The 25,605-nt window shown below is 56.1% G+C and overlaps 1 protein-coding gene and 1 long non-coding RNA gene across 10 annotated transcripts; one reads left to right on the forward strand and one right to left on the reverse strand.

The window, feature by feature from the left end:
• Positions 1-1,484: 1,484 nt before the first annotated feature.
• On the forward strand, positions 1,485-5,983 carry LOC112134344 (uncharacterized). The gene is made up of 2 exons (XR_008527241.1): positions 1,485-2,351; positions 5,545-5,983. It is a non-coding gene; the product is annotated as an uncharacterized LOC112134344 (long non-coding RNA).
• IMPDH1 (inosine monophosphate dehydrogenase 1) lies at positions 5,913-23,919 on the reverse strand. 9 transcript variants are annotated; one of them, XM_054559759.2, is made up of 17 exons: positions 23,340-23,583; positions 22,872-23,063; positions 19,385-19,483; positions 17,348-17,396; positions 14,667-14,768; positions 14,469-14,543; positions 13,984-14,190; positions 13,746-13,833; positions 12,049-12,248; positions 10,576-10,666; positions 10,245-10,340; positions 8,772-8,915; positions 8,528-8,672; positions 8,093-8,236; positions 7,915-7,998; positions 7,363-7,379; positions 5,913-6,666 (listed from the first exon to the last, which is right to left on the reverse strand). In XM_054559759.2, the coding sequence occupies exons 1-17, from the start codon at positions 23,483-23,485 to the stop codon at positions 6,566-6,568; spliced, it is 1,980 nt and encodes a 659-aa protein (XP_054415734.1). In that variant the 5' UTR covers positions 23,486-23,583; the 3' UTR covers positions 5,913-6,565. The 9 variants fall into 9 exon arrangements, with proteins under 9 accessions (XP_054415734.1, XP_024105814.1, XP_054415737.1 ...); XM_024250046.3 differs by lacking the exon at positions 7,363-7,379 and having other exon boundaries at positions 23,340-23,599; XM_054559762.2 differs by lacking the exon at positions 22,872-23,063 and having other exon boundaries at positions 23,340-23,593.
• Between the last annotated feature and the right edge of the window lie 1,686 nt (positions 23,920-25,605).

The following is a 25,605-nucleotide window of genomic DNA, read 5'->3' on the forward strand; positions in this document are numbered from 1 at the left end:
TTGCGCCACTACCCTCCAGCCTGGGAGACAGAGCAAGACCCTGTCTCTTAAATAAGTAAATAAATAGTGAGAGAAAGTGGAGTCAAGAATTACTCCAAGGGTTTTTGTTTTGTTTTGTTTTGTTTTGTTTATCTGAGCAACCAGAGGAATGAATTTGCTGTTTTTAAGGTAGGGTAAATTTAAGGAGGACCAGGTCTGGGAGGGTGGCAGGGAGTGTGATGTTAATTATATGTGTCAACTTGACTGGCCCACAGAGTGCCCAGGTATTTGTTTAAATATATTTCTGAGTGTGTCTGGGAGGGTGTTTCTGGATGAGATTTACATTTGAATCAGCTGATTGAATAAAGCAGCCACCCCTCCCCAATGTGGGTGGCCCTCATCCAATCCATTGAAGGCTTGAATAGAACAAAAAAGGCTGAGTAAGAGAAAATCTGCTCTCTCTGCCTGTCTTCAAGCCGGGACATCAGTCTTCTCCTGCCTTTGGACTCTGGACTTACACCATCAGCTCTCCTGGTTCTCAGGCCTTTGGACTCGAACTGGAACTACACCATTGGCTCTCCTGGGTCTCCAGCTTGGCAACTGCAGGTCTTGGGACTTGTCAGCCTCCACGATGATGTGAGCCAATTCTTTATAATAGTCTGTCTCTCTCTCTCTGTCTCTCCACAAACACACACATTTTTCTTTTTAGAAAAATATTGTATGATTGGTTCTGTTTCTCTGGAGAACCCAGACTACTACAGGGAGTCCGAAATTCAGCATTGGTTATGGTCAGTGTGAGATGTGGAGTAGGCAGGGAGAGGAGAGCTCAAGGGAGCAAAGAGTAGGTAATTGAACTGGATTTGAATCCTCCAAATCTGTCCCTTGACCTACTTGAAGTCAGTTTTCTCCTCTACACAGTCCCTGGAATGGAATCCTTTCCTGCATCTCCTCTCCCCAGGTAGTCATGGATTCCAGCTTTGCGTCCTCCTTGGCAAGCTCCCCTGTCCTGAAACCGCAGAGGGGCCATATGACCTCCACAGTCTGAACTGCTATTCCCTGTCCCTCTGTGGTCCTTTGCCAGGAGAAGGCCCCACCACGAGGTCAGGGGAAACCCTGAGCCAGAGGGGTCTCCCCCTACCAGGCCAAACAAGGAAAGAGCTCAGCTGGAAGGGGCTGGATTCATTCTCGCCTCTCTCCAGCCACTCCTGTAGCTCCTGGCTTCCTCACAAGCCTCTCCACCAGCGCCCTCACAGGGCTTGGACACTTCACAGCTGCTGGGAGAAAGAATGGAATGGACCCAAGGACATCCAGGCAGGCCCAGGCCCTACCCGCTGGCGATTCGGGCAAGTCACTTTCTCTCTCTGAGTCTCGTTGTCCCATTCATCATAAAGGAACAGGCATTACTGCTATAGGGTTGCTGAGGATAAGATGCACCCTGTACAGCATAGTAATGAACGGCGGCAGAAAACAGGTCTTTTAGACTCCTCTCCCCACCTAGCCAGCCTCTTTCCTTTCTGGGAGATGAGATTAGTTTGCCCCCAAGCCCCGCCTGTCCTTCGGAAGCCAAATTTTGCTACGGATGCAGGCAACCAGGGAATGGTTGCCAAGGGCCGGGGTTTGAAAAGAAGGGCTGCTTGTTGCCTAGGAAACTGCCCCACTCCAGGTTCCCTGGGGTCCCACCGGTCGATGGGTCTTGGCGCCATCTGCCGGACACAGTACCACACTGCTTCTGAAGCTCCCAGACCCGGAGTCCCACAGCCTGGAGCAGGGAATACTCCTCTTCCCCTGCCCATTCTCCCCCACCACATCTCCACATAAAAGCTCTTTGCTCCTTTTGCCGCCAGACTTTCCCCGAGATTAGAGGCATGGGAAGGAGTTGAAGTACTGTGGAGGGTGGGAGCGATGTCCTTCTCTACACAGAAGGAAAGAGGACAGGGAAGCAGGACTCCTGGTAGCCTGAGGTCCAAGAAAGTCTCTCCCCTAATTGCTTTCCTGAGGCTTGCATCCACTTGGAAACTTTGTTTCCCACGATCTGCCTTTCCAGAGGGAGGGAGCCATGGAAATGAAGAGGTTAAAGTTGAGGTAGGAGAGTGACATGTCGGTCACCGCAAGGTCCTGATGCAACATCCCCTCCTGGGGAACCGCTCAACTCCCACTGCTCCTAGACCCGAGTCCCCTTTTCTTCTCTGGGAGAACCTTCTGACCCACCTGACAGTTGCCAGGTGAACCCCTTGGAGCCTCAGATCGTCCTGCCCACTGGCGGAAGAGGGAGAAGCAGAAAGGTGCCTGCTATGAGACCAGGATTCCTGAGTTCAATACCTGCCCAAGGCAGACCCTGGGCTGGCCACCCTGAGATCTGCCTGCCCTGAAAGGTGAAGGGGGAAGTGAAATATCTGAGGTTGGGATGCCTGGGGGTGGGGGTGTGCCTCTTTCCCTTTTAGGATCACAAGTAGAGAAACTGAGGCACAGAGTGAGCAAAAGGCTGCTCTTTACCTGTCCCAGGCTAATACCACATCTTGCTATCCAGATGTCCCCGCTCCAATTCTAGCTGGGCTGGGGTGGGGATGGGGGGCAAAGTTGACTTGGAAGCTGACACCCTGGCCCTCAGCCCAGAAGATGATGTGGTCAATGGGCTTAAGAGCAGGTGGAGCAGGAGGCTGGGGACCAGGTCTCCTGGGTCCCTGACCCCACCTGTTTTCCCTCCTGAGCTGAGCCAGAAGGGTAAGCAAGGAGGAGGCTGGCGATGATGATGCCTGCACCCTGCAGGTGAGAAGCCCTGCCCTGAGGACAATAGGTGTGATAGGTGGGGCTGGGTGCTCTGGCCTAGAAGAGGCTGCATGTGTCTGGAGGCTCCAACCTCGCCGCTGCCCTCTGCCCAGGTTCCCTGCCTCCAAACTCTCCTCAGCAGGAGGCAGGAGGGCTTCAGGGGTAAGGTGAGGTGGGCAGGGTTGGCCCCCCAACCTCCTGATTAGCTGAGTCTGAGTGTCAGGCTATAGTGGGGTCAGAGAGGCTGAGGTTGGAATGTGACCCTTACAAGCCAGAAGGGATCCTGAAAGAATAAAAAGCTCCAAGGAAGGGGAGAGGGAGGAGCTACCTCCCCCAACCCACCACGCCCCAATGGCTGGGTCCTTCCTCTCCAGCCCTGACTCCAGATGTGAGGAGAGGGGTGGAGGGAGAGACTGAGGGGAGCTGAGTGCCTCACAGCTGGGGCACTGCCCCTGCCTCCCCTCCATGCTGACTGCCCACTTCCTAACTGGCACTGGAGCCACAGAAGCTGAAAGGAGCCTCAGAGGGCTAGTCCAGTCCCCCCGAATGATTGGGTCATGCCATCTGAGGGCCCTGTTCTCAGTCCTTGGAGCCTGGGAGACAGTGAGGCCAGAGGTGAGGGCAACCCACTCCTCCTCTTGGTCCCCCAGGGGGCACCAGAGATGGCCCCAATGCTACCCCCTGTGAGGGCAACTTGACTCTCCTGCTCCACACACCTGCACTGAAGCCCAGGCCTCCCAGTCCCCTGGCTCTACCTGCTGCTTCTGTTCCTGCCCTGGCTGGGGGCGAGGCCAGCTGCCTAGGCTAAGTCCCTGCAGCTCCACCTGGCCTGCAGCTTTGACGCACTGGCTGGGAGAGTGCACTGAGCCTGGTGCGGGCTGCCTGAATGCTGATGTTGCTGCAGGGACCCTGGGGCACTGGCTGGTTGCACGCTGGCAGTGCACCCTCTCCCTGGGTGGTTACACTTTTGCGCAGATGCCGCTGCCCACGAGCTGGAACCTGGGGTACCACAGCAGCATGGTTCAGTGCCTGTGGGGCCACATCTTCGACAACCTGGTGGTGAGCAGCCTGGACTACATGGTGCTGGGTGTGTGCCAGAGGGGTGAGGGGGCACCTGTGCTGCACAGACCTGGCTGGACCTCAGGGGGGCAGGTAGTACTGCTGACCAAGGCATCTCTGATCTGCATTTCTCCCAAATGTGGCTCTGGGCTGCCTCTAAATATCCACCTGCTATGGCCTTCCTACCCAGAGTCTCTCCCTTTGTCCCACTTACACCTCCTGCACTGTGGCTGAATTTGCAACCCACAGTAAGTGTGTTGCCTGGGTCCAGACTTAACATGCGTTTATCACCCAGGCAAGGGGAGGGCCCACAGGACACAATAAGACTCATTTACTCATGCCTGTAATCCCAGCACTTTGGGAGGCCAAGGCGGGCGGATCACCTGAGGTCAGGAGTTCAAGACCAACCTGGCCAATATGGTGAAACCCTATCTCCACTAAAAATACAAAAATTAGCTGGGCATGGTGGTGGGCACCTGTAGTCTCAGCTACTTGGGAGGCTGAGGCAGGACAATCACTTGAACCCAGGAGGTGAAGGTTGCAACGAACCTAGATTGTGCCACTGCACTCCAGCCTGGGTGACTGAGGGAGATTCTATCTCAAAAAAAAAAAAAAAAACAAAACAGTAATTCTCTAACTTTAGAACGTATCAGAATTGAGGGGCTGAGTAGCAACCCAGAGGCTCAGACCCCATCCTACTATGGCAAGCCTAGGACTTGTTATTAGCTCTCCAGGTGATTCTGACATGCACCAAAATTGCAGGGCCACTGTGCTAACACCTCCTCTAGAAGGGCCATACTAATGCTACCATACCTTAAGGGGGAGATCACTGATTTACAAGGTAATTCATCCTATTGGTCAGCTCTATTAACCTACTAGGTTTAGTTCAAAACCTAGTTTTGAACTAGTTTTCAAAGGAACTTCTCCCTTTGAACCACTCACGCTCTTGATTCAGAGTGACTTGGCATTTATCTGAAAACCCTTAGATCTTTCCCATCTCAACGGCTGGTCAAGCTGCTTCCTGCATGGCCTTTGTAAACCAATGCACAAGACAAACCATGAAACCATGTTTTGATCCATCCCCTCTCATCTTCAACCATCCCCTGGGACCTGGGCATTGTCCTCCCTCCCCGCTGGGTCACCTCTGACTCAGGTGCTCATCAAGGCCAGACTCCAGGGCACAAGGCCTCCCAGGACTTTCAATGACCCCATTCACTTTGCAAGAACTCCTGGAGCAGATGTTGAACCAACTCTGAGCCCATCTGATAGTCCTGCTGTCCAGCTCTTTCCTTTTTGTCCCTAGAAGCACAAAGCTAAAAAATGATGCAGTGAAAGGCTGGCCCCTGAGCAAGTAGCTCTTTGGCAGAAGGGGCTTGGGAGAGGGCAGGTATTAGCATGGCATGGCAGCAGGGAGCTGAGGGGCCCCTCCCTTAGCCATAGGAGTATATCCAGATCTTCTCCTTGGTCTGCTCATTCCCGCCACCAGAGCATCCCCTGGCCATCTTCCCTGTCTCTGCCCACTTGAGTGGTATCTGTACCTTCGATGGACAGCTTTGTGCCCACTGCCCAACAACAGAGGCACAGGAAGGCAATGTGAATGTTCCAAAACCCCTCAACTCTAGGGGCATTCAGCAGCCCATGTGACAGTACTGTCTCCACCAGCCGGGGTTGAGGCTGGGAGGCAGGTCCTGAGCCACAAACGAACAGTGGGAGCTGACCCACTCTGCTTTGTACCTACAGGTGTGTTTCGGCAGATGAGACCACAGGCCCTGGCCATGCTGTACTTCTACCCGTGGCCTGGCTGCACCATGCGGCATGATGAGGCTGTGGAGGGTGTTTTCCAGCAGCTGGGTGTGAGGCCCCGATGCTGGAATTCTACAGCCGTGATGATCCCTCAACAATGCTGCCTGAGTTGCTGAACAGCTTGCAGTAGGTGAAGCCTGGGAGACCTCCTGACTTGGGGCCCACCTGCACCAGCACACCCCCACCCCACCCCCAGTACCGCAACACCCTCAAACCTTCCTGGGGAGGCAGGGCCTGGTGCCATACCCCCCAGCCCAACTCTGATGGGGCTCCAGCCACCCAATGGACAGGGCATACAGACAGGATGGTGGAGGCGTTGAGACCTGCTTGATTTATTCCGAGTATTTAATACACAATGACGCAACTGTGATCCCAAGTGTGCAAAGTTAAAGCCTTCAACTGCAGCTGAGGAGAAGGGAGGAATGGTTCACCTGGGGACGGTGGTGAGTCAGGAATGACAGGCAGGCGGCCATGACCAGGGCAGCCTCCTCCCCAGGGCCAGGGACAGGGGAGTGGCCTGAGGAGCAGGACCCAAGGGTAGCCCAGGGCCGGGGAAGGGGGCAGAGACCTCCCCTTGGCCTAGGTCAGGAGCTCAGAAGTGCCACATGGCTGAGGGGCAGCGGCCCGGGAAGGGCCAGAGGCAGGGCCAGGAGAGCACCATTTCCTGGGGGGCTAGGGACAGGGAGGTGCCCTACAGGAGAAGCCAGGAGGGGCTGCCTGCCCCTGGGGTGGGGGCCAGGCTGGAGCAGGCTGCAGCAAGAAAGACCTGAGGCAGGCGCAGGGCCTGAGAGCCTGGCTGGCTGGGCTCGGGGGGGCTCCCAGGGCAGCCTGGCCCAGGGAGCAGTCCTGACTCTGCAGGGAATGCCGAGTGGGGGGGGGGCAGCAGTCCCCTCAGGACTTCCCCTCCTCTCTCCCTGGAAAGGAGCTGGGGAACCCGTAGTGCAAATCTGTGGACCACTCAGTTATGGAGGGAGGCTATGCCCGAAAGTGGACACTGGGGTGCATCCCCTCCACCACTTCGGCCTCCACCGCTGTCCTCAGTACAGCCGCTTCTCGTAACTGTGGGGACAAGGCAAGAGGGGGAACAAGAGTTGGGTGTGTGGACCCTGCTCCCTCCCAAAACCCTTTCCCCAGGGCCCCTAGATGCAGGAGAGAACAGAGAGCTGAGGAGCCCTGAGATCTCAGCCGTAGGGGGCAGGAGGAGGGCCTAGAGCAGGCCCTAGGCCTCTGTCCTCCCCCAGGCCAGCGTTCCCTGAAGAACCATGCTGGGTCCAGAGATGGCCATGCTCCTTTGGGCCATCGCCATCTGAGTGGACTGTCCTCAGTGCCCAGGGTGGAGGGACAGCTCAGGCAGGCATGGCCCATCCTCATGGAGCAAACTCCAACCTGGAGCTGAACCTCTGCTGCCCGTGTCCACACCCAGCCCCAGCCCCAGCCCTGCAGGCACAGTGGCTAGGCTGCTTGTGGTCACTGGGTCCAGTCTAAGATGGGGCAGCCTTAGACCTGAGGTCACGGGCCTCTCTCTGCAGCCAGAAAGGGATATGTGTTTCAGCTGGATGAGGGGACACTGCTGGTTTCCTCCATCATGGTGTTGGAGTTAGGGGGCGGGGGGCCCAAACCCAGGGTCCACATCTCATGGTTATACCCCAGCACCCTCCTACCCCCACCCAATACCCACCCCCACCTCCAGCCCAGGTCCCACCCAGACTGCCCCTGCTCTACTCTACGCTTGGCCCGGGCAGCGCGGTTACTTACACGGCAGAAAGGTATAGCTACGGAAGGGTGGGGCGGAAAGAGACACAGGTTAGACGCCCGCTGATGCCTGGGGACAGGGCTCCTGACCAGGGTGGGGCACATGCCTGCAACTACTGCTGCCAACGAGCACTGCCCCCGCCCACGGTTGCCCCAGCACTGGCCCTGGCATCCGTCTCTCTGCCCTTGTCCCCGCCAGAGGGGTCACACCCGCATCTTCTGCCTGGCTGCCTGGTGCCACCACAGCCCCTGCCACCAGCCACCAAGCTTCCTGAGCAAGCAAGGGCTGGGAATCCAGGTGCAGTGAGTGGCCACACCTCCTGTGCCCTGCTCGGGAGAGGCCCGAGGGGAGGGCCTGCTTGCATGGGGACTAAAGGACAAGGAACAGGAGGGCTGGGCCCTGGAAGAGAGGGTGAGGGGCCATCCTGCAGCAGCATCTGTCCCTGCTGCAGGTGGTCCATGGGGTCCCTGGAACCTCAGCTTGGCCTCAGAACCCTGGCCCCACCTGCCCAACCCACTACCTGCAAGTGACAGCAAGGAGGCCACCACACTTACGAGTGCAGGCCATGGACGCCACCCTCGATCTGGGCCGACATGGTCCGCTTCTCAAACTTGAGCTCTCCTGAGTACATCATGGACCTAGGAGGAAGGTAAGCAGAGCAGGTCAGGGCCACCAAGGGTGGAGAAGAGCGAGAGAAAGGAAGCAGGAGCCGCCCCCAGTCTTAGCACTCACCGAAGGACAGACAGGCTGCGGGCCCCTATATCCTGGCAGCCGTGTTGGATGCCCGCTATGAGGTAGGGCACGAACTTCTGAATGGATCCTTTGTCCTGGATGGAGCCCGAGACACCCTGCGCGATCTTCACTTTATCCCCCTCACTGCGTGGAGGGTGGAAGACTGAGCCCAGCAGCCTGAAGCTCAGAGGACCCCACCCCACCTCTTAAGGGCAAAAACGGGATACTGCCCAGGAAGGTCCCCCAGGCCGCCCCTCGCTGGGCTCTGAGTCAGGTGGCCCAGGGACAGATCCTGTGTCTGCTACTTATGCCCTGTGCCTCAGTTTCCAGAACCACCATATGGGGACTGGCTGCCATCTGGGGAAGTCGGTGGCATGGGCGGGCCCTGAAGGGTTGTGGGCTGATCTGCCCAGGTGGGGCCCAGGGTCAGGGAACCTGAAGTATCGTTTCTGGCTGCTGCTGCTCTTCTCCATGGCATCCAGTGAGCCCATGCCCCGGTACTTCTTGAGCCGCACCCCGTCTGAGAAGAAGTACTCGCCAGGGGCCTCCGTAGTGGCGGCCAGCAGGGAACCCATCATCACTACAGTGGGCAAGGGATTAGTGCCTCCAGCCCACTAGTGCCCCCCGCCTCCAGCTTCCAGCCCTCACCTGCCCAATCCCCAGCACATTTTACCCTCACCTGTGGAGGCTCCAAGGGCCAGGGCCTTGACCACGTGCCCCACGGTCTGGATGCCGCCATCGGCTATGATGGGCACACCAAAGCGCCGGGCATACTCAGCCACCTTGTACACAGCAGTGCCCTGGGGCCGACCACAGGCCATCACTGGGGGAGGGTGGGGTGCACAAGGCAGAGAAGAGTCAACAGCAACTCCGGGGCCTGGCGCGGGGCCAGCCCAGCTCTTCCTCCTGTGCACTGCCTCTACTCAGGAAAAGGGACACAGCTGGATGGTGTGTCTGAGGCATAACATAGGTGCTGGCAAATACCACCAGGATGAGTGTCACTCCAGGGATCTGGGCCACCCCACCCCTAAGAGCATGACAGGGGATTCTGATGGGGGAACTAGAAGTGGCCTTCAGAGCCCAATGCCCCCAGACAGGTGGCCCCAGGCTCACCTGCTCTCAAGGCACAAGTTCCCCTTCAAGGCTTTCATTTGCAAAAACCGTTAGCAGGGTTAGGTACTATGGTCCCCTTCGGGATACTGATTTGCATTTCTTCAAGTCTAAGTGTCCAAGGTCCTTCAGTGTTAGGTTTTAGGTGGGGACTATAAGGAACCACACCTGTCTAGGGATGGATGCAAAGCTGGATAAACCAGAGATGGCGCCTCTCAGTTGTTTTGTCCCTACTCTACCTCAAAGCTTTGAACAGTGCCTGAGACAAGTAGGTGCCCAATGAATATTTGTTAAGTGGGTGAGAGAGGGCCCTTATTTCACCATGGTGGCCAGCTAAGGCGAAGGGCACAAACCTAAATAGCAGAGGCTCTGAGGACCAAAAGGGAGAGCTGTTTGGGGCAGGAAACGCTAAATGCATCACTCAGTGTTTTGGAGAAATTGCCCTCATGGGAGGGGCTGGGTACATCTCCTCAGGCCAAGTGAGGACCCAAGTCTTCCAGGAAGCCACCCTACAAGTCAGATACCAGCCTCCAGGGAGCAGCTCAATAACCACATGCGGGACGCATGTCAGGCTCCCCCCTTCCCACTTCATGTTCAGGAACCCACCCTGCAAAAGGGCTTTGTAATTGGGTGGAACTCCCCCACACCCAACCACATGGTGAAGCAGGTGTATAACATATCCTTATATGTTCAGGGACATGTTGTCTCTGTCTCTTAAATATCTGCCTTGTCACAAATCAAATCCAAACCCTGAGGTTCCAACAAGCCCCTTGGACAGTCACACCAGCCCCAGGCCCCAAGCCCCAAGCCCCAGGCGGAGCCCCCTTGACCGCACTCTGAGAAGCAGGCTGGAGCTCTCGCACCCTGCTTACACCTGCCTTCCCCTAAGTCAGTGGGCCCGACGGGGTGAGGCCCGTGCCTGGGTCACCCCGGAGCCCACCATGGCAGAACAGGGCCTGGCAGAGAGACTACTTGATATGTATCTGGGGAACAAAGGCGAGGCCCCGGGCCAGCGGGCACTCGCTCACCTCCTGACACCCACCTTCCTGGGTGATGCAGATGGAGCCACAGCCCATGCCCACGCGCAGCCCGTCCACACCAGCATCAATCAGGTTCTTGGCCTGGGCTGCTGTCACCACTGGGGGTGGGGATGGGGCAGAGGAACAATGTGAGGATGGGATGCCCCTGCCTGCCCAACAGCCTCTTGGGACCCCAGTCTAGCACCCCCAACCCCCCTACAGTGACCAAAGCCCATCATGCTCCCTGCCACCCATGCCAGGAGCCATACCATCACCTAGGGATGCTGAAGGACAGAAAAGGGTTACTCAGTGGAGGGGCAGGAGCAGGCGGGTGGGAGGCGACCCCGCACTCACCGTTCCCCCCAATCACCTGGAGGTGGGGGTACTTCTGTTTGATGTAATGCACCATGGCGATCTGATACACCGAATTCCCTTGGGACGAGTCCTGTGAGAAAGGACGGAAGAGCTTGGGCTTAGACAGCTGAGGATTCTCAAGGCAGGAGGGAGAGCCTGAGTGGATGAACCCCTCAAATCCTGTGAAAACTGTTATGAAAATGCTCTTTCCTTCTGATTTTTTTTTTTTTTTTCTGGAAATTCACTTGACAACTTTCAGTCAATTCTCAAAGGGGACTGCTTCCCTGAAAGGTTAACCACCACTAATGCAGTCTTAGAGTAGATAAGGCCTTTCCTATCCGTTGTACAGACTGATCCTTAAAGCAAGGAGACACTGCCTGGAGCCGTATCCTGTTCCCACCAACTCACTAACCAAATGAAATGACTTAACTTCTTTAAGCCTGTTTCTTCATCTGAAAATGGAATGGCGATTGCTCCTCAATGGGCTGATATACATAAGGTCTTGACGCAGTGCCTGGCAAACAGGCGGTTCTCAGTGAACATGAGCTAAATTATTAGGGTCAACTTATGAGCCAAGAAGGCCCTCAGAGGCGTTTGTTTGCAGTCTGTTGTCAGCTGTTGAGAGGGTGCCAGTGACCCTCCTCTTCCTCCTAGTCATAGAATACAGATAAATCTAGATGTATGGTCCAGATCGCTCTCAAGGGATCAATAAGCCTTTATCCTTATTCTACACCTCCCTTTATTGGGGGGTGGGGGGGAGTCTTGATTTGCAATTGTTGCTTGCAGCAATTTGTCTATTTTTTTTTTAAGGATTCAGTGGGTACACGTGCTTGTTGCTTAAATGGGCATACTGCATACTAGTGAGAATTGGGCTTCAAATGTACCTAATACCCACATATCGAAAACTGTGTCTGATAGGCAGTTTTTCATCCTTCGTTCCCCTCCCACCCTCTCCCATTTTGGAGTCCCCAGCGTCTATTATTTCCATCTTTATGAACATGTGTACCCTCTGTTTAGCTCCTACTTATAAGTGAGGGCATGCAGTATTTGGTTTTCTGCTTTGGAGTTAGTTCACTAAGGATAATGGCTTCTAGCTCTGTCCATGTTGCTGCAAAGGACAGGTTTTCATTCTTTCTTACGGCTGTGCCATTGGAGAATTTTAACTTGTTTGTTTTCTTTCTTTGTATCTCAGATAACACAAACCATTGTTTGTTTTTTGAGACAGGGTCTCATTCTGTCCCCAGGGCTGGAGTGCAGTGGCACGATCCTAGCTCACTGTGACCTTGAACCCCTGAGCTCAGGCAATCCTGCTGCCACCCTCCTAATTCTGACACCAGGGAGCACTCAGAAGCAGAGAGGAAGAGTAGCAAGGGAGAGGCACAGGCTTAATCACAGGTGAACCTGGGTCCTCATAAACCTCCACCCTGCTGAACCACTCATCCACCTCCCCCACCACTCAGGCGGGGGCCTTACCAAGACAATGACGTCGACACCCGCCTGGGTGAGCAGGTCCAGACGGTATTTGTCATCCTCACGGGTGCCCACAGCTGCCCCGCAGAGCAGCTGCTTCTGGGAATCCTTGGAGGCCAGAGGGTAGTCTCGGTTCTTCTTCAGGTCGGTGCGGGCGATGATGGCCACCAGCTCATCGCGATCATTGACGATAGGCAGCTTCCCTGACAAGGAATGCAGGGGTGAAATGAAGCGGGCTTGGTGGGGAGAAGTTTGGGAGATGTTTAGGAGGGTGAAGATGAAAGCGGACCACTCCAGAGATTCCACTGAAGTACTCCAGCCAGCCACTAGGTGACAGCACCCCCCACCCAGGAAGTGTGGGTCCCTAGGAACCTAGCCCTCTTCCCAAGGAACAGGGAGCAAAGAAACCTCTCAGCCCAGCAGGTTCCTGGGGGTCTGTGGATGGGCATCCCCGTGGCCTGGGATGGGCAGCCTCTGAGCACTGGCAGCCTTTCACCTGCTGGGCCACAGTGGCCGAAATCTCCTAGCCACGAGTGATACTGTCCTGCAGGGAGAAGCATGTGCCCTGTCCAATACAAACACCAAAGAACCCTCCAGTATGGACCAGGGAAGCATTTCCCAGTATAGCCAACAGGGACCTGGTGAATATTTAATTTTTCCTTTTTTTTTTCTAACAAGTGAAAGTTGGCCGGGTGTGGTGGCTCACAGCTTCCTCACTTTGGGAGGCCGAGGCAGGTGGATCACTTGAGGCCAGGAGTTCAAGAACAGCCCGGCCAATATGGTAAAACCCCATCTCTACTAAAAATACAAAAAAATTACTTGGGTGTGTTGGTGTGTGCCTGTTGTCCCAACTACTCGGGAGGCCGAGGTAGGAGAATTGCTTGAACCCAGGAGGCAGAGATTGCAGTGAGCCAAGATCACACCACTGCACTCCTGCCTGGATGAGAGAGCAAGCCTCCACCTCAAAAATAAATAAATAAATAGAAGCCAAAGTGGTGGCTGGGCACGGTGGCTCACGTCTGTAATCGCAGCACTTTGGGAGGCCGAGGAGGGCAGATCGCTTGAGGCCAGGAGTTCAAGACCAGCCTGGCCAACATGGTGAAACCCCATCTCTACTAAAAATACAAAAAAAAAAAAAAAAAAAAAGTTAGCTGGTATAGTAGCACATGCCTGTAATCCTACCTACTCAGAAGGCTGAGGCATGAGAATTGCTTAAACCCAGGAGGCGAAGGTTGCAGTGAGCTGAGATTGCGCCACTGCACTCCAGCCTGGGTGACAAAGTGAGACTCTGTCTCAAAAAAAAAAGCTAAAGTTGTTTCTAGCTGGTAAATATTATAGAAACAGCTCCAGTGTCAAATAAATTTAACTGCAGGACTTCTGAGAGCCTTTAATAAGTGAATGTGCAATTCTTTATGCAAGACAGGGGACAGAGAAAGGAGTTATTGCTCAGGATTTTTTTCTGATGAGCGTCTCATAGAACTAGTTTTGGGAAACATACTGTGAAGATGCTGCATTAGGGACAAGCTTCCCTAAGCTAAGAGAAGGATAGCAGGAGTTGTGCTCTGGCCTGCCTGAGGTTATTCGAACCTTCCCCAGGGCCCAGTCTGGTTGCTGGGATAACCTGCGAGGCTGTGAAGGAACAACGGGACTGTGGACAGGGAGTCAGGCTGGGGGAGAGTTTTCAACTAGCTCCCTGGTACCTTTCTTGCTACGCTGCAGGATCTCATTTGCCTCTTTCAACGTCACACCTGCTGGAGCCACCACCAGTTCAATCCTTGGCGTCATCACCTGTGGGGCCAGGAACATTTGCCTGCAGGTTGGCAGGTGAGAGAGAAGGAGCCAGGCCTCCCTCTGGTCCCTGGTCACAGGCACCAGTCTGAGGCCCCAGCGTAAGCGTCCTCTCTGCACCCAGCCCGGCTTCCCCTGCCCTGCAGGTACCTCACTGAGGAGGGTGGTGTGGTCCTTCTCAGCAAGAAAGTCGATGTCTCGGGAGGTGACGATGCCCACCAGCTTGCTGCCCATGGTGCCCGTCTCAGTGATGGGGATGCCAGAGAAGCCATGCCGCATCTTGGCCTCCAGCACATCGCCCACAGTGTGCGAGGGGCTCAGCACCACGGGGTCCGTGATGAAGCCCTGTTCAAACTTCTGCGGGCACAGATAGGGGGAGGAAAAGGCTGGAAGAAAGCCAGGGATGATGTCCAAGCTGGCCACAGGGAACAGAGGATGCAGCTGTGCCACAGAGAAGCCAGGACCCTCAGTGGGATGAGGAGCCAGTGGGAAAATGAGGGCTCGGGCCCAAGGCTCCACTGAGAGGAAGGACACGCAGCGAGTGTAGCAGTGCAGGGCTGGCAGGGGAGGCTGGGAGGGCCTCTGAGGTGGGGACTGCCAGGTGGCATCTTGCTGGGGACAGGCCTGGTACTTGCCTTGACCTTCCGCACCTCGTTGGCCTGGAACTCTGGGGTGCAGTTGTGGTGAATGAAACCAATACCTCCCATCAGCTGATGTAGAAGGGAAGTGTGGTCAGAGCCGGGGCCCATCCCTCCTCAGCCCTGCCCCTCAGCACAGCCCACCATGGTCAGTTCCTGTATGCCCTGGAGTCCCCATGCAGGTGCGTAACTCACAGCCATGGCAATGGCCATGTCAGCCTCTGTCACAGTGTCCATGGGGGAGGAGATCAGCGGTGTCTTCAGCGTGATCTTCCGGGTCAGGGCTGAGGTCAGGTCCTGAGGATGGAGGCACAGCCCATGTGAAGAGTTTATCACCCACTGGACACTCACTCACTGAGCTCCTACATGCACCGGCACCAGGACAGGCCCTGGGGACATGGCGGTGAACAAGGTGGATGAGTTCCCAGCTCATCTAATGGAGCTTATGTTCTACTTGGAAAGAAAGATGACAGACACAGGACACATGCTCAAGATGACTTCAGTCAGGATGAAGGCTGCAGAGAAAAACAAAAAGGCCAAGCGACCACTGGCAACAAGGTGACTGGGGAAAGCCTCTTTCCTGGGAGGTGACCCGTGGGAGCCGATTAAGTAGAAGTCAGAGGGGCTGTCACTCTCGGCTGAGGGACTGAGTGCAAACCCGCCTCAGGGTCCAATTCTTTCGGAGGCACATTGAAGAAAGAAAAAGAAGGCCAGGGGAGTGGAGGGAAGGGAGAGGCGGGAGGAAGGCAGGGGCAGCATGTATGGCCGTGAAGACCACGGACAGAAGCTCAGATTCGATTCAGAGAGAAGCCACTGGAGGGTCTTGACAGAGAAATGATCTGATTTATGTTTCAAAAAGGTCACTCATGCTCCAAGGTGGAGAATGCATTCTGGGTGACAAGGGCTGAGGTGGGGGTAGGCATGGAAAAGAGTCTTTTAGGCATCCAGGAAAGCAAGCAACGAATGGTCTGGAGCTCAGCAGAGTGGTGGGGATTGCAAGTGTCCATTTAAAAGCCACCTGCCCATGGAGGAAAGGCCAGAGCACATACCCCTCTGAGGGTCAGGCCAACAGTAGTGGATCCCAGTCCCCAAGACATTTGTGCAGACTTTGCTATGTAATTTTTTTAGATTCAAAGTCCCTGAAACCCATCACTAACCCTGGTTCAGACCTCTGGCCCCATGATCTAGAAAACACCATCTTCTCTTTCATCATGCCACAGAAGGGCTACAGCCTTCCTGACAGAAGCCACAGGACAAGGAGACCCTTGCCGGCCAGGCAGAGGTTTTTTTTTTTTTTTTTCTCTGATGGAGTCTCATTCTGTCACCCAGGCTAGACTACAGTGGTGCAATCCTGACTCACTGCAACCTCCGCCTCCCAGATTGAAGTGATTCTCCTGCCTCAGCCTCCCGAGTAGCTGGGATTACAGATGCCCGCCACAACGCCCAGCTAATTTTTGCATTTTTAGTAGAGATGGGGTTTCACCATGTTGACCAGGCTGGTCTCAAACTCCTGACCTCAGGTGATCCTCCTGCCTCAGCCTCCCAAAGTGCTGGGATTACAGGCGTGAGCCACCATGCCCAGCTGATAGGGGTCTTTTCAATCCCTCCCTTCCTAGCAGCCAGCCCAGGGTCTGACACAAAGCCACACCGGCCAGTAAACTTTGTTAAACTGAACAGCTGCACCAAGTAGGCTTCCTGGTTGTTGTCAAAAGGGAAACAACCAGAATCATTCAAATTTCCCCCTGAAAATCTGTCTGGGTCAGCTCTGGCTACACACCGGCTGGATGTGAACTTCCCTCACATGTAAGTGATCCAGGCACACTCAGGCCCTCTGGCCTTTCATGAGAATCAGACCAGAATAAATAGCAATAATAATAGCAACAGAAAATAAATGTTTTTTTTAATGTATATGAATTCATCATCGAAACATGGCACTTTTTCTTGAAATGACTTACACCATCATCACTACCCACCTTGGCTTCTCTGAGTTTATCATATGTTAATTGTTCATTGATTCGGCTCATTGATGAGCCCCTCCAGGAAAGCAAGCGCATTGCGTTTCCTTGTATTTATCCAAAATGTAACTCTTTTAAACCCTCTTGCCAGTTCTTGTACATTGTGGATCAGTGAACAAGTCTGTCTACCGTTTTCAAATCTCCATAATTTTACTGGCTTCTATCATGTCCTTGTTCAGCATTCCAGACAAAATCCAGTCCTTATGGTCTCTACGATAAGGCAGCCACTCCCAAGCACACCCCTTCCCAGGCCTCTTCTGAACCTGCCCACAGGCTCTGTCACTGACAGACAGCCACCCAGCCCTGGGCCAGGCCTCACTCAGGACACTCCTGTGTTCCCATAGCTGCCTCTGCCCCATCAGGTATAATCCTTTGATCTCTGCCAGTTACTCTGGCAACAATAAAGGCTATATCCACCCATTCCAGCTGAGTGGAATCACCCCTGTAATCACAGCATTTTGGGAGGCTGAGGCGGGCGGATCACTTGAGCTCAGGAGTTTGAGACCAGCCTGGCCAACATGGCGAAACCCCATCTCCACTTCTCCACTAAAAATACAAAAATTATTGGGGGGTTTTGGCACGTGCCTGTAATCCCAGTTACTCAGGAGGCTGAGGCAGGAGAATCACTTGAATCTGGGAGGTGGAGGCTGCAGTGAGCTGAGATCATGCCACTGCACTCCAGCCTGGGTGACAGAGCAAGACTCTGTCTCCAAAAAAAAAAAAAAAAAAAAAAAAAAAAGGGCTATATCCTATCCACCCATTCCCAAGAAAAGTCTCTCCATGCCCTGCCCCTAAGCAAGAAGTCAGCCTCTTCCACCACACACACAGCCCCCTCCCCTTGTCAAAGAAAGAGGTACTTACCACCTCATCAGCTATGAAGTCTATGAATCCTGGGAGAATCAGGAAGTCGCTGTGAAGACAGAGAAGTGAGTGTTACTAGTGGGGAGGGGTGCCCCAAAGGGGCAGAGCCTGCCATACCAGAGGAGGCAGCAGGGGGGTACAGAAAAGCCTAGAGGAGCACCATCAGGGTAGTTCCCACCTCGTGTACCCCACTAGAGTCTGGCAAACTCCAGCCCCGAGAGCTAGAGCCAAAGACAGCGAAAGGTCTGCTGGGGCGCCATCAAGGCAATAGGCCCAAAATATCCATTGCCTTCAAGTCTCAGAGTTTGTCAAGCGACACAGAAGCTCCCATATCGCCACACACAGCAGCAGACACAGTGCCTGCCTTTGAAAACTTCCCAATCTTGATGGGGAGAGAAAATAAGTAAACACTGGGAACAAACCTGAGAACAATTTTGTGGCGCTCAACACAGCATGAACATGACCCAGCACAGGACAGGCCGCACGCGCCCGTGCCTGGACTGCTGAGTCACACAGGGCTCGGAACAGCATGGAGGGACCCCAGGGGGCTGAGTGCAGGGCATGTTCTGACAGAGCAGAACAGAAATGGCCGGGATGGGAAAGGGGAGGAAAGAGGCCCTAGAGGTGGGACCAGGACACTGGGGCCCCAGCCAAAGCATGGCAGCTGCCAACACTAGGGTGGGCCACAGTTCATAGCAAACCCCGGAAGGGAAGTGCAGGCCTGCATGGGTACATCTAGGTGCAGGGTCACAGCTCAGGGGCCCCAACCTGCTAAAATCACAGCAGGCCTTGAGAGACACACCCAAAAGCAAATATCCCACACTTCAGGAACACTCTGAACTGAGCTAAGCAAAGCAGCAGGCATCCCTAGCGCAGGAAGGAAAAGCCATACGGTGGAGGGGGAGTGGGTCGTTAATCTGCCCTAAGGCCTAGAGAAACTCCTAGGCGTTCCCCTAGGGAGTTCTCCTAGAAGACTTCAATGACAACTGTATCAAAGGTGGGCTCTCAATCTCATCACCAAAGACCACCAAAGAAACCAAGAATTTCGGTTGCTCCCAGCCTTTGGCAGCCCTTCCTCTGTAGAGCAAGGAGGCCACAAAAGAAATGCTGGAGTCTGGGCCTCGTAGCATTTTCTAGGTATTCTATACACCCGTCGCCTACGGGCAGGCAGGAGGAGACACTCCTCAGGAGTGACTGGGTATCCTGGTGTTTAGGGAAACTGCTGGCCAAGCAGGAGTGCTTAACAAGCCAGGACAGGGCTGGCAGGAGACAAGGCAGGGATGCTCTTGACTGGCCAGCATCCCCACTCTGCCCCTTCTGATGCTCCTTCCTGGCAGGGGCACAGTCCTGCAGCCAGGAGGCAGAGCTAGTGCCAGGCCTGCAGCAGGCAGGGCAACTGGCCCAGGGCCCACGAAAAGGCAAATGAAACCAGAGGCAGACGGGTAGGTCTGTGTCCTCCTCCAAAACCCCATGTAGGGTGGGCTTAGGGGTGGCAGTCACAGAATAATTCGCGCCTTGGGAGGGGCACCAATACCAACCTGTGGGCAGGGAGGGACACAACTGGGAAAAGCGCTGGACTAGACAGTTGGAAAAGAAGCCACCCCAACCACCTGGCTGGGCCTCTCCTGGGGCCACGCGGAAACAGCTGCTTAAGCTTGGCTCCAGGGACCCTCTGCCCTCGTGGTGAGGCTGGGAGGGGGCGTCCTGGACCAGCGGCTGGGAAAAGTCTCCCCATAACGCCCACATCTCCAGTTCCCATACGCCCGAGGGCCCCTCCATGCCCCTGAGAGGAGGAAGGGGGCAGGCCGAGCCCGGATCTGGCCAGAAACGGGTCAGGGCTCTGAGGGCCGCGGTGTCGCCGTGCCACGTCCGTTTGCTCGGCGCGGGCCTCCTTCCTTCCCGTGCCCAGCCCCCAGCGCCCACAGCAGGCACTCGCACCGGGCCGGGAACGCCGGGGGAGCCACGCACGTGCAGGGCCGGCCCGGGGGTCGCGGCGCGTGGATGCGCGCACCTAGGGGTACGAGCCCCCGCGCTTACTTGTAGGTGAGGCCGTCGGCGCTGGCGAAGAGCTGCTGCGCGGTGAGCCCGTCCTCGGGCACGTAGCCGGTGCCGCCGCTGATCAGGTAGTCCGCCATGCTGCCGCGAGACCCCGCGACCCGACATAAACACCCGCGCGGCCGCCCGCCGCTGCCGCCGCTGCTGCTGCTACTGCTGACGCCGCGCCGCGGCCACGCTGCTGCCGCGGGCCGGGCGGGCCGGGGGCGGGGGCTGCGGCAGCGGCGGGGCGGGCCAGGGCGCCGCCCTCTCCTCCCGCCCCTCCCGCCCTTCTCGCCCCTCCCGCGGAAACCGCCGCCTCCGCCCGCGCCGCACAAAGGGCTCAGCCGCGCCGCGCGCACGCCCCCAGCTGCCTGCAGCGGCGCTGCGACCCCGCCAGCCCGGACCTGGTAGGAGGTGTGGGGCCCGCCGGGGAGAGGACCGGGTCAGGCCGGGACACGCCCCCTCCACCGCTCCACATCCAGCCTCCCAGGACCCCCAGCAGAGGCCCCACCGCCCCCCACCCCCGAGTTCTCCCCCAGCCGGGGCCATCCACCTTGCCCTTCTCCCCAGCGCACCTCTAACACGGTTCTGCCATTCCCCAATCCCCAACACTCTTCCGCGGACCCTGATCAAGGCCCGGAGCCCTGAGAAACCGGCCTGGGCTCTCAGTTCCCCAGCACTAAGGACTTTGAGGTTGGATCGCTATGCCCCATCCTGACATCCTAGGGAGCGGGCATTCTTCACAATGACACTCCTTGACCTTTGGGTGGCCTTGGGGCCCTCTGCAGTTTACAAAGCATTTTTCATAAATGAGCACATTAACTCCACAGTCTATTAATTGCCAAGTATTGGGTACCCATTCCCTTGACAGAGGCAAAATCTACAGTTCGGAAAGGGAGGGAGGGGTACTGCTTCTGATTCATGGCCCGGTGCTTCGGCTCACCGCCCTATCTCCGGCTGAGAAAATGGTGTTGGTACCAGGGCTTTTAACCTCAGAGAGCAGTTTGTTATTTGGGAGGGTCCTGCGGTGGGAAGATGGGGGAGGATCATAAGCCTGGCTTAGACAAGTGTGCATACAAATAAGAACAGGGGCTAGGGAACTTCTGAAAAATCCCCAAAGCAGAAGTTGGTGGCCCTGGGTGCCCAGCAAGATCCAGATTTCTACATGGGGGTAGTGACTGGGTACAGATTGATTCACATGGGGAAAGGTGGGGTGGTAGGAGGTAGATCCTTCCCTCTTATGGGACCAGAACTGCCAGTGCTCTTCCCAGACCAAGAGTGGGTCCCCCCACCCAGACTCCACAGCCTCCTCCCTGTGTCCTCCCGTGGCTCCCACAGCTCACTTGGGGAGAAGAGAATAAGGTGGCGTGGGACACAGTCCCCTCCCTGGCATGGTAGCTGGCTGTGGCCCTGGGAGGCTGGGTTTGTTTACCTCTCAGCAGTGTGATGGCAGCTAGGCCCAGGGGAGGCTTGGCCTCCAAGCCACGAGGTTCCCTGGGATGCCCAGCCTCCCCCATTGATGCCCCCCCGGGACCCTGCCAGGAAAACACAGACTGTTCCATCTGTGTGCAGAGGGGAGGCTGGGGCCAGATTGCCAGCGATGCGTGGGAAGCACCTCTGAACCTTCAGCATTCACGGGCTCACGCAGGGAGCCCGGGCCACATGGGGGACCAGGGGAGCGTCCTGAGGAGCACCAGCACTAGGACCTTTCACTGGCCATGTGGAGCAGAGCAGTGAGACCAGCCAGAGAAAGTGCCTGACCATTCAGAGCTGCTCTGGGGTACCTTTCTGGCCACAGAAGAACAGAGCTATCATGCCAACTGCAGGCACAGGGCAGAGATCAGCACACAGCAGAGACTGGCCCAGTGGTCTCTCTGGGTTACTGGGTCACTAAAGGACCTGCTCTGGGTCACTGTCCCCTACAGTATGGGTCAGGAATGGCTAGAGTACTATTCAGGATTCGACCAGAGCCGGGGCCCAGGAGAGCAGCTGGATTTGACCATCTCAGGTGACCTGACTGTGACATCTGCCCCAGCCTTCTTAGGCTGCCTGGCTGAGGCATGGGGAGGGTCACCTTCCCAGTGATTACAGACTTCATGGCCCCACTCCCCTCTCCTGCTCCCCTACGCACCTCCCGCTTTGACCTGTGTTGGGCTCCTCATCACTCTAAGCTGCTGGGCTCAGCCCTGGGTTAGGCTGTGCTTTTCCAGAGACTCTGCTAATCCACCCTCAACCCCCGCTCTCATACACCCTCTTCCTGATCTTCCCCAGCTGCTTCCTCCATGGGGAGGAGACACCGAGGCAACCAGTGGGCCTCCGAAGCCGAGGAAGGGCTGTTGTCCCCTGAGACCCCCACCTAGCGGCTGTGGGGATAGGAAGGCAGGTCCAAGCCCCTTCCTCAGGGTAACAGGGTAACAGTGCCCAGCTGGGTACTGAGGTCCAGGCAGGGAACCCTGAAGGCTCTATCAGGCCTGGGGCTGTTTGAAGGAACAAGATTTCAAAACACTCTTGAGGGGAAGATGGGGGAAGGGGAGAAAAGGTAATAACATTAGCACTGTTGAGCTGGGACGGGGGCATAGCCTGTCCAAGTTCAAGCCAGAGAGCAGTAACACTGGATTCAAACCCAGGACTGCTCACGGAATCCTGTCCTCTTCCCACAGCTCCAGGTTGGCAAAGGCAGGTGGAGGTCTGGCCAGCAGGTTTTGAATCTCACTACACCACCTGGCTGGGGCTCAGATTTACACAGGCTCCCTGAGCCCAAGTTGGGGGTGTGTGTCGGGTTGGGGGTGGGGGTAGGGATGGCCCCTTGATGCAGAAGTGCAGTTTGGAGAAAGGATGCACTCACATGGCTCCGGCCTGAGCTCTGAAACATGTTTGCAACCCCTACTCTAACCAAGCACTGCCTCTGTCAAGCCCCAACCGGCTCCTTCAGCCCCTGTGGCCCCTCCCTATCACCCTGCGGCCTGAACCCCAGGAGTTGGATTTCTAGGATAGGAGAAAGGCTGGGGGTTGCCTAAGCCTGAGTCAATTCTAGAGAGGCAGCCTGCCGGGACGGGGGGCCTAACTCAGCAGCCCCACTGCTGAGGAGCCCCTTAAGCCGTTAAAAGTTCTTACATAAGCGGCCAACCCCTGGGCAGAGCTGCTGGGCTAATTCCCCCAGACCACCCCCCTCAAACCCAGCTGCCAGGTCACCTCCCCAAGCTGCTGAACACCAGCAGATGGGCAGAGAAAGAAGTCCAAATCCTCTGGACCGGAAGGACAGTGGGATTGCATTTCAAGCTGCGATACAATCCAGAGATTAGCCGCTGTCTCCTTTTCAGCCGGTCCCCCTGGGGCCCAGCTCACTACCCTACTCTTCCTCCAGTGTCCCTCATTCCTCTACAGACCCCAGCATGGGGGCCTGCGTCTTCGGAGAGACCTTGAGGTGAGCTGCACTGGCAGCCTCATCAGATCTCAGTGCATGGTGAGGAGGGGAGAGTGTCCTCACCTAGCCCTGCGAAGGCGATCCATCTGGACACCAACACCTGCCAGTAAGACCACTGAAGATAGTTCTAGGAGGAAACAGCTAAGGAGGGGTAAGCCAAGTCGGACAGGACTCCAGCAAGCACTGTTTGAACCCCAGGAGTTGGAGCCACCTGAACGGGGTGTCGTCGCGTGTGTAGCGAGGTCCAATCTAGGGCTAAGATTTTAGGGAAGGTTTTTACGACCTGTTCCCTCTCCTCTGCTCCCCCGTGCAACGAAGCACCTAATCCTTCACACAGTGCCCGTTTGCATCCCCCAGCCAAAGCCGGGAGGGTGGCGTTTCGGGAAGTTAGAGGCTGAGGCGGTAAGAGGGGAAGGGTTTGTGGGGCCTGCCCCTCCCCTCCCCCGCAGCGTCGCCGGGTTCCCGGAGCCGCCGCGCCCTCCTCGGCCGCCCGCCCCGGATGCGCCCCGCGCGCTCTGCCCTGGGCGTCACCTCTCGGGCTCGTAGCCGGCCTGCAGCAGTCGGGCGCTGTACCGCTGCGCCGCCGTCTCGTGTCCCGGGTGTTGCCGGGCTCCGGGCTCCGGAGCAGCGGCGGCTCCGCCTCCCTGCAGCGGTGGTGGACTGAGTGGCCCCTCCATGCGGAGGCCGCAGCTCAGGGCGGGCGGGAGCCTCTCCGCCTGGAGGCTCCCGGGGCCCCGGCTGGGCAGTGAGCGCAGCCCGGTCGAGTCCCGAGGAGGGGCGGGGCCGCCGGGGCGGGGCCTCGTGCCGGGGCGGGGCAGGGGAATCCGGGAGTCGACTGGGCTCCGCCCTGGGCTCTCCGCTCTCCCCGGCGCTGCTACGCAGATGCCTAGACTCGGTTCGTCTCTCCCATCCCGGATTCAGCGAGGGTACATCGGGGGATGAGGGGGAGAGGTGTCCCTACACGTGTGGGACTGGAAAGGACCCCGTCCCTTCCCTGCTGTCCGGACCTTCCAGTGTCTCCTGGCCCCTTCCGAAGAAAACCAGAAGAGGAAAAGAGCGGGGCTCCGGAGGCAGGGCTTCTCCTTGCGTCTCGGGTCCGCTCCTCTCCTGCACACCGACGATGCCAGGTTCCCTGGAGCGCCTCCTACCCGCAGGCCGCAGACCTCCCGCGCTGGGGCGAGAGAGTCGTGCTCAGCCGACTCCACGTTAGAGAGCAGGGAGAGGGATTTCCACAGCCTGTAATCTGCCAGGGAACGAACAGAACAGACAAGGCTGCGGGCTCCTTAAGGAACAGGACCTAGTCTTGCCTCGTTGTGGAGGTACTTTGCCTTGTTATGTTACCCCGTAAGAAGGAAGTGGGGCAGAGCAGTGTACTCAAACTTGTTTGTCCACTTACTAGAAGGCGCACTTTTTCCTACTGTTATCATTGTAAACAGTGATTGAACACCTAGCAAAAATTGCAAAGAAATGTAAGAGTCCTTGCCCTCAGGCAATTTATTTCAGGAGACAAAGTAGATGAAAATAAACAGCTGATAATTATGAGGCCATATACAGATGGTCCTCGACTTACAATGGTCGACTTAACGATTTTTCAACCTTACAGATGGTCCTCGACTTACAATGGTCGACTTAACGATTTTTCAACCTTACAGATGGATTTATCCTGAGGTAGCCCCATCTTTAAGTCGAGAAGCATCTGGACTTTTTATTTTATTTTATTTTTTATTTTTATTTTTTGAGACGGAGTCTCTCTCTGTCGCCCAGGCTGGAGTGCAGTGGCCCGATCTCGGCTCACTGCAAGCTCCGCCTCCCGGGTTCACGCCATTCTCCTGGCGCAGCCTCCCGAGTAGCTGGGATTACGGGCGCCCGCCACCACGCCTGGCTAATTTTTTGTATTTTTAGTAGAGACGGGGTTTCACCGTGTTAGCCAGGATGGTCTCGATCTCCTGACCTTGTGATCCGCCCGCCTCGGCCTCCCAAAGTGCTGGGATTACAGGCGTGAGCCACCCTGCCCTGCGCATCTGGACTTTTGTCTGACAAGTCTGAGGGAACAAATGGTAAACACTGCGTGATTGAGGAGTGCTAAGATGTATTAGGGGTCAGCCTTTCCGCAACGATTTCACAAAGGAAGCTGAATTTATGCAACAGTAAGATCTTGGACTTTATACTTCATCGTGCCTCTTCCTATGCACATACACACCCACTCCCCAGAATCAGGATTCTTTTTTTTTTTTTATTTAAGTTTTTTAAAATTTAGGTTGGGCGCAGTGGCTCATGCCTGTAATCTCAACACTTCGGGAGGCTGAGGCGGTCAGATCACCTGAGGTCAGGAGTTCCAGACCAGCCTGGCCAACATGGCGAAACTCCATCTCTACTAAAAAATACAAAATTAGGCTGGGCGCGGTGGCTCACACCTGTAATCCCAGCACTTTGGGAGGCTGAGGCTGACGGATCACGAGGTCAAGAGACTGAGACCATCCTGGCCAACATGGTGAAAGCTTGTCTCTACTAAAAACACAAAAATTAGCTGGGCATGGTGGTGCGCGCCTGTAGTCCCAGCTACTTGGGAGGCTGAGGCAGGAGAATCGCTTGAACCCCGGGGGGTGGAGGTTGCAGTGAGCCGAGATCGCACACTGCACTCCAGCCTGGTGACAGAATGGGATTCTGTCTCCAAAAAAAAAATAGCCAGGTATGTTGGTGCACGCCTGTAGTCCCAGCTACTCAGGAGGCTGAGGCATGAGAATAGCTTTAACCCGGGAGGCTGAGGTTTGCACTGAAGCGAGATCGGGCCACTGCA

The sequence above is a fragment of the Pongo abelii genome, chromosome 6 (assembly GCF_028885655.2).
Source record: "Pongo abelii isolate AG06213 chromosome 6, NHGRI_mPonAbe1-v2.0_pri, whole genome shotgun sequence".
NCBI classification, from domain to species: Eukaryota; Metazoa; Chordata; class Mammalia; order Primates; family Hominidae; genus Pongo; species Pongo abelii.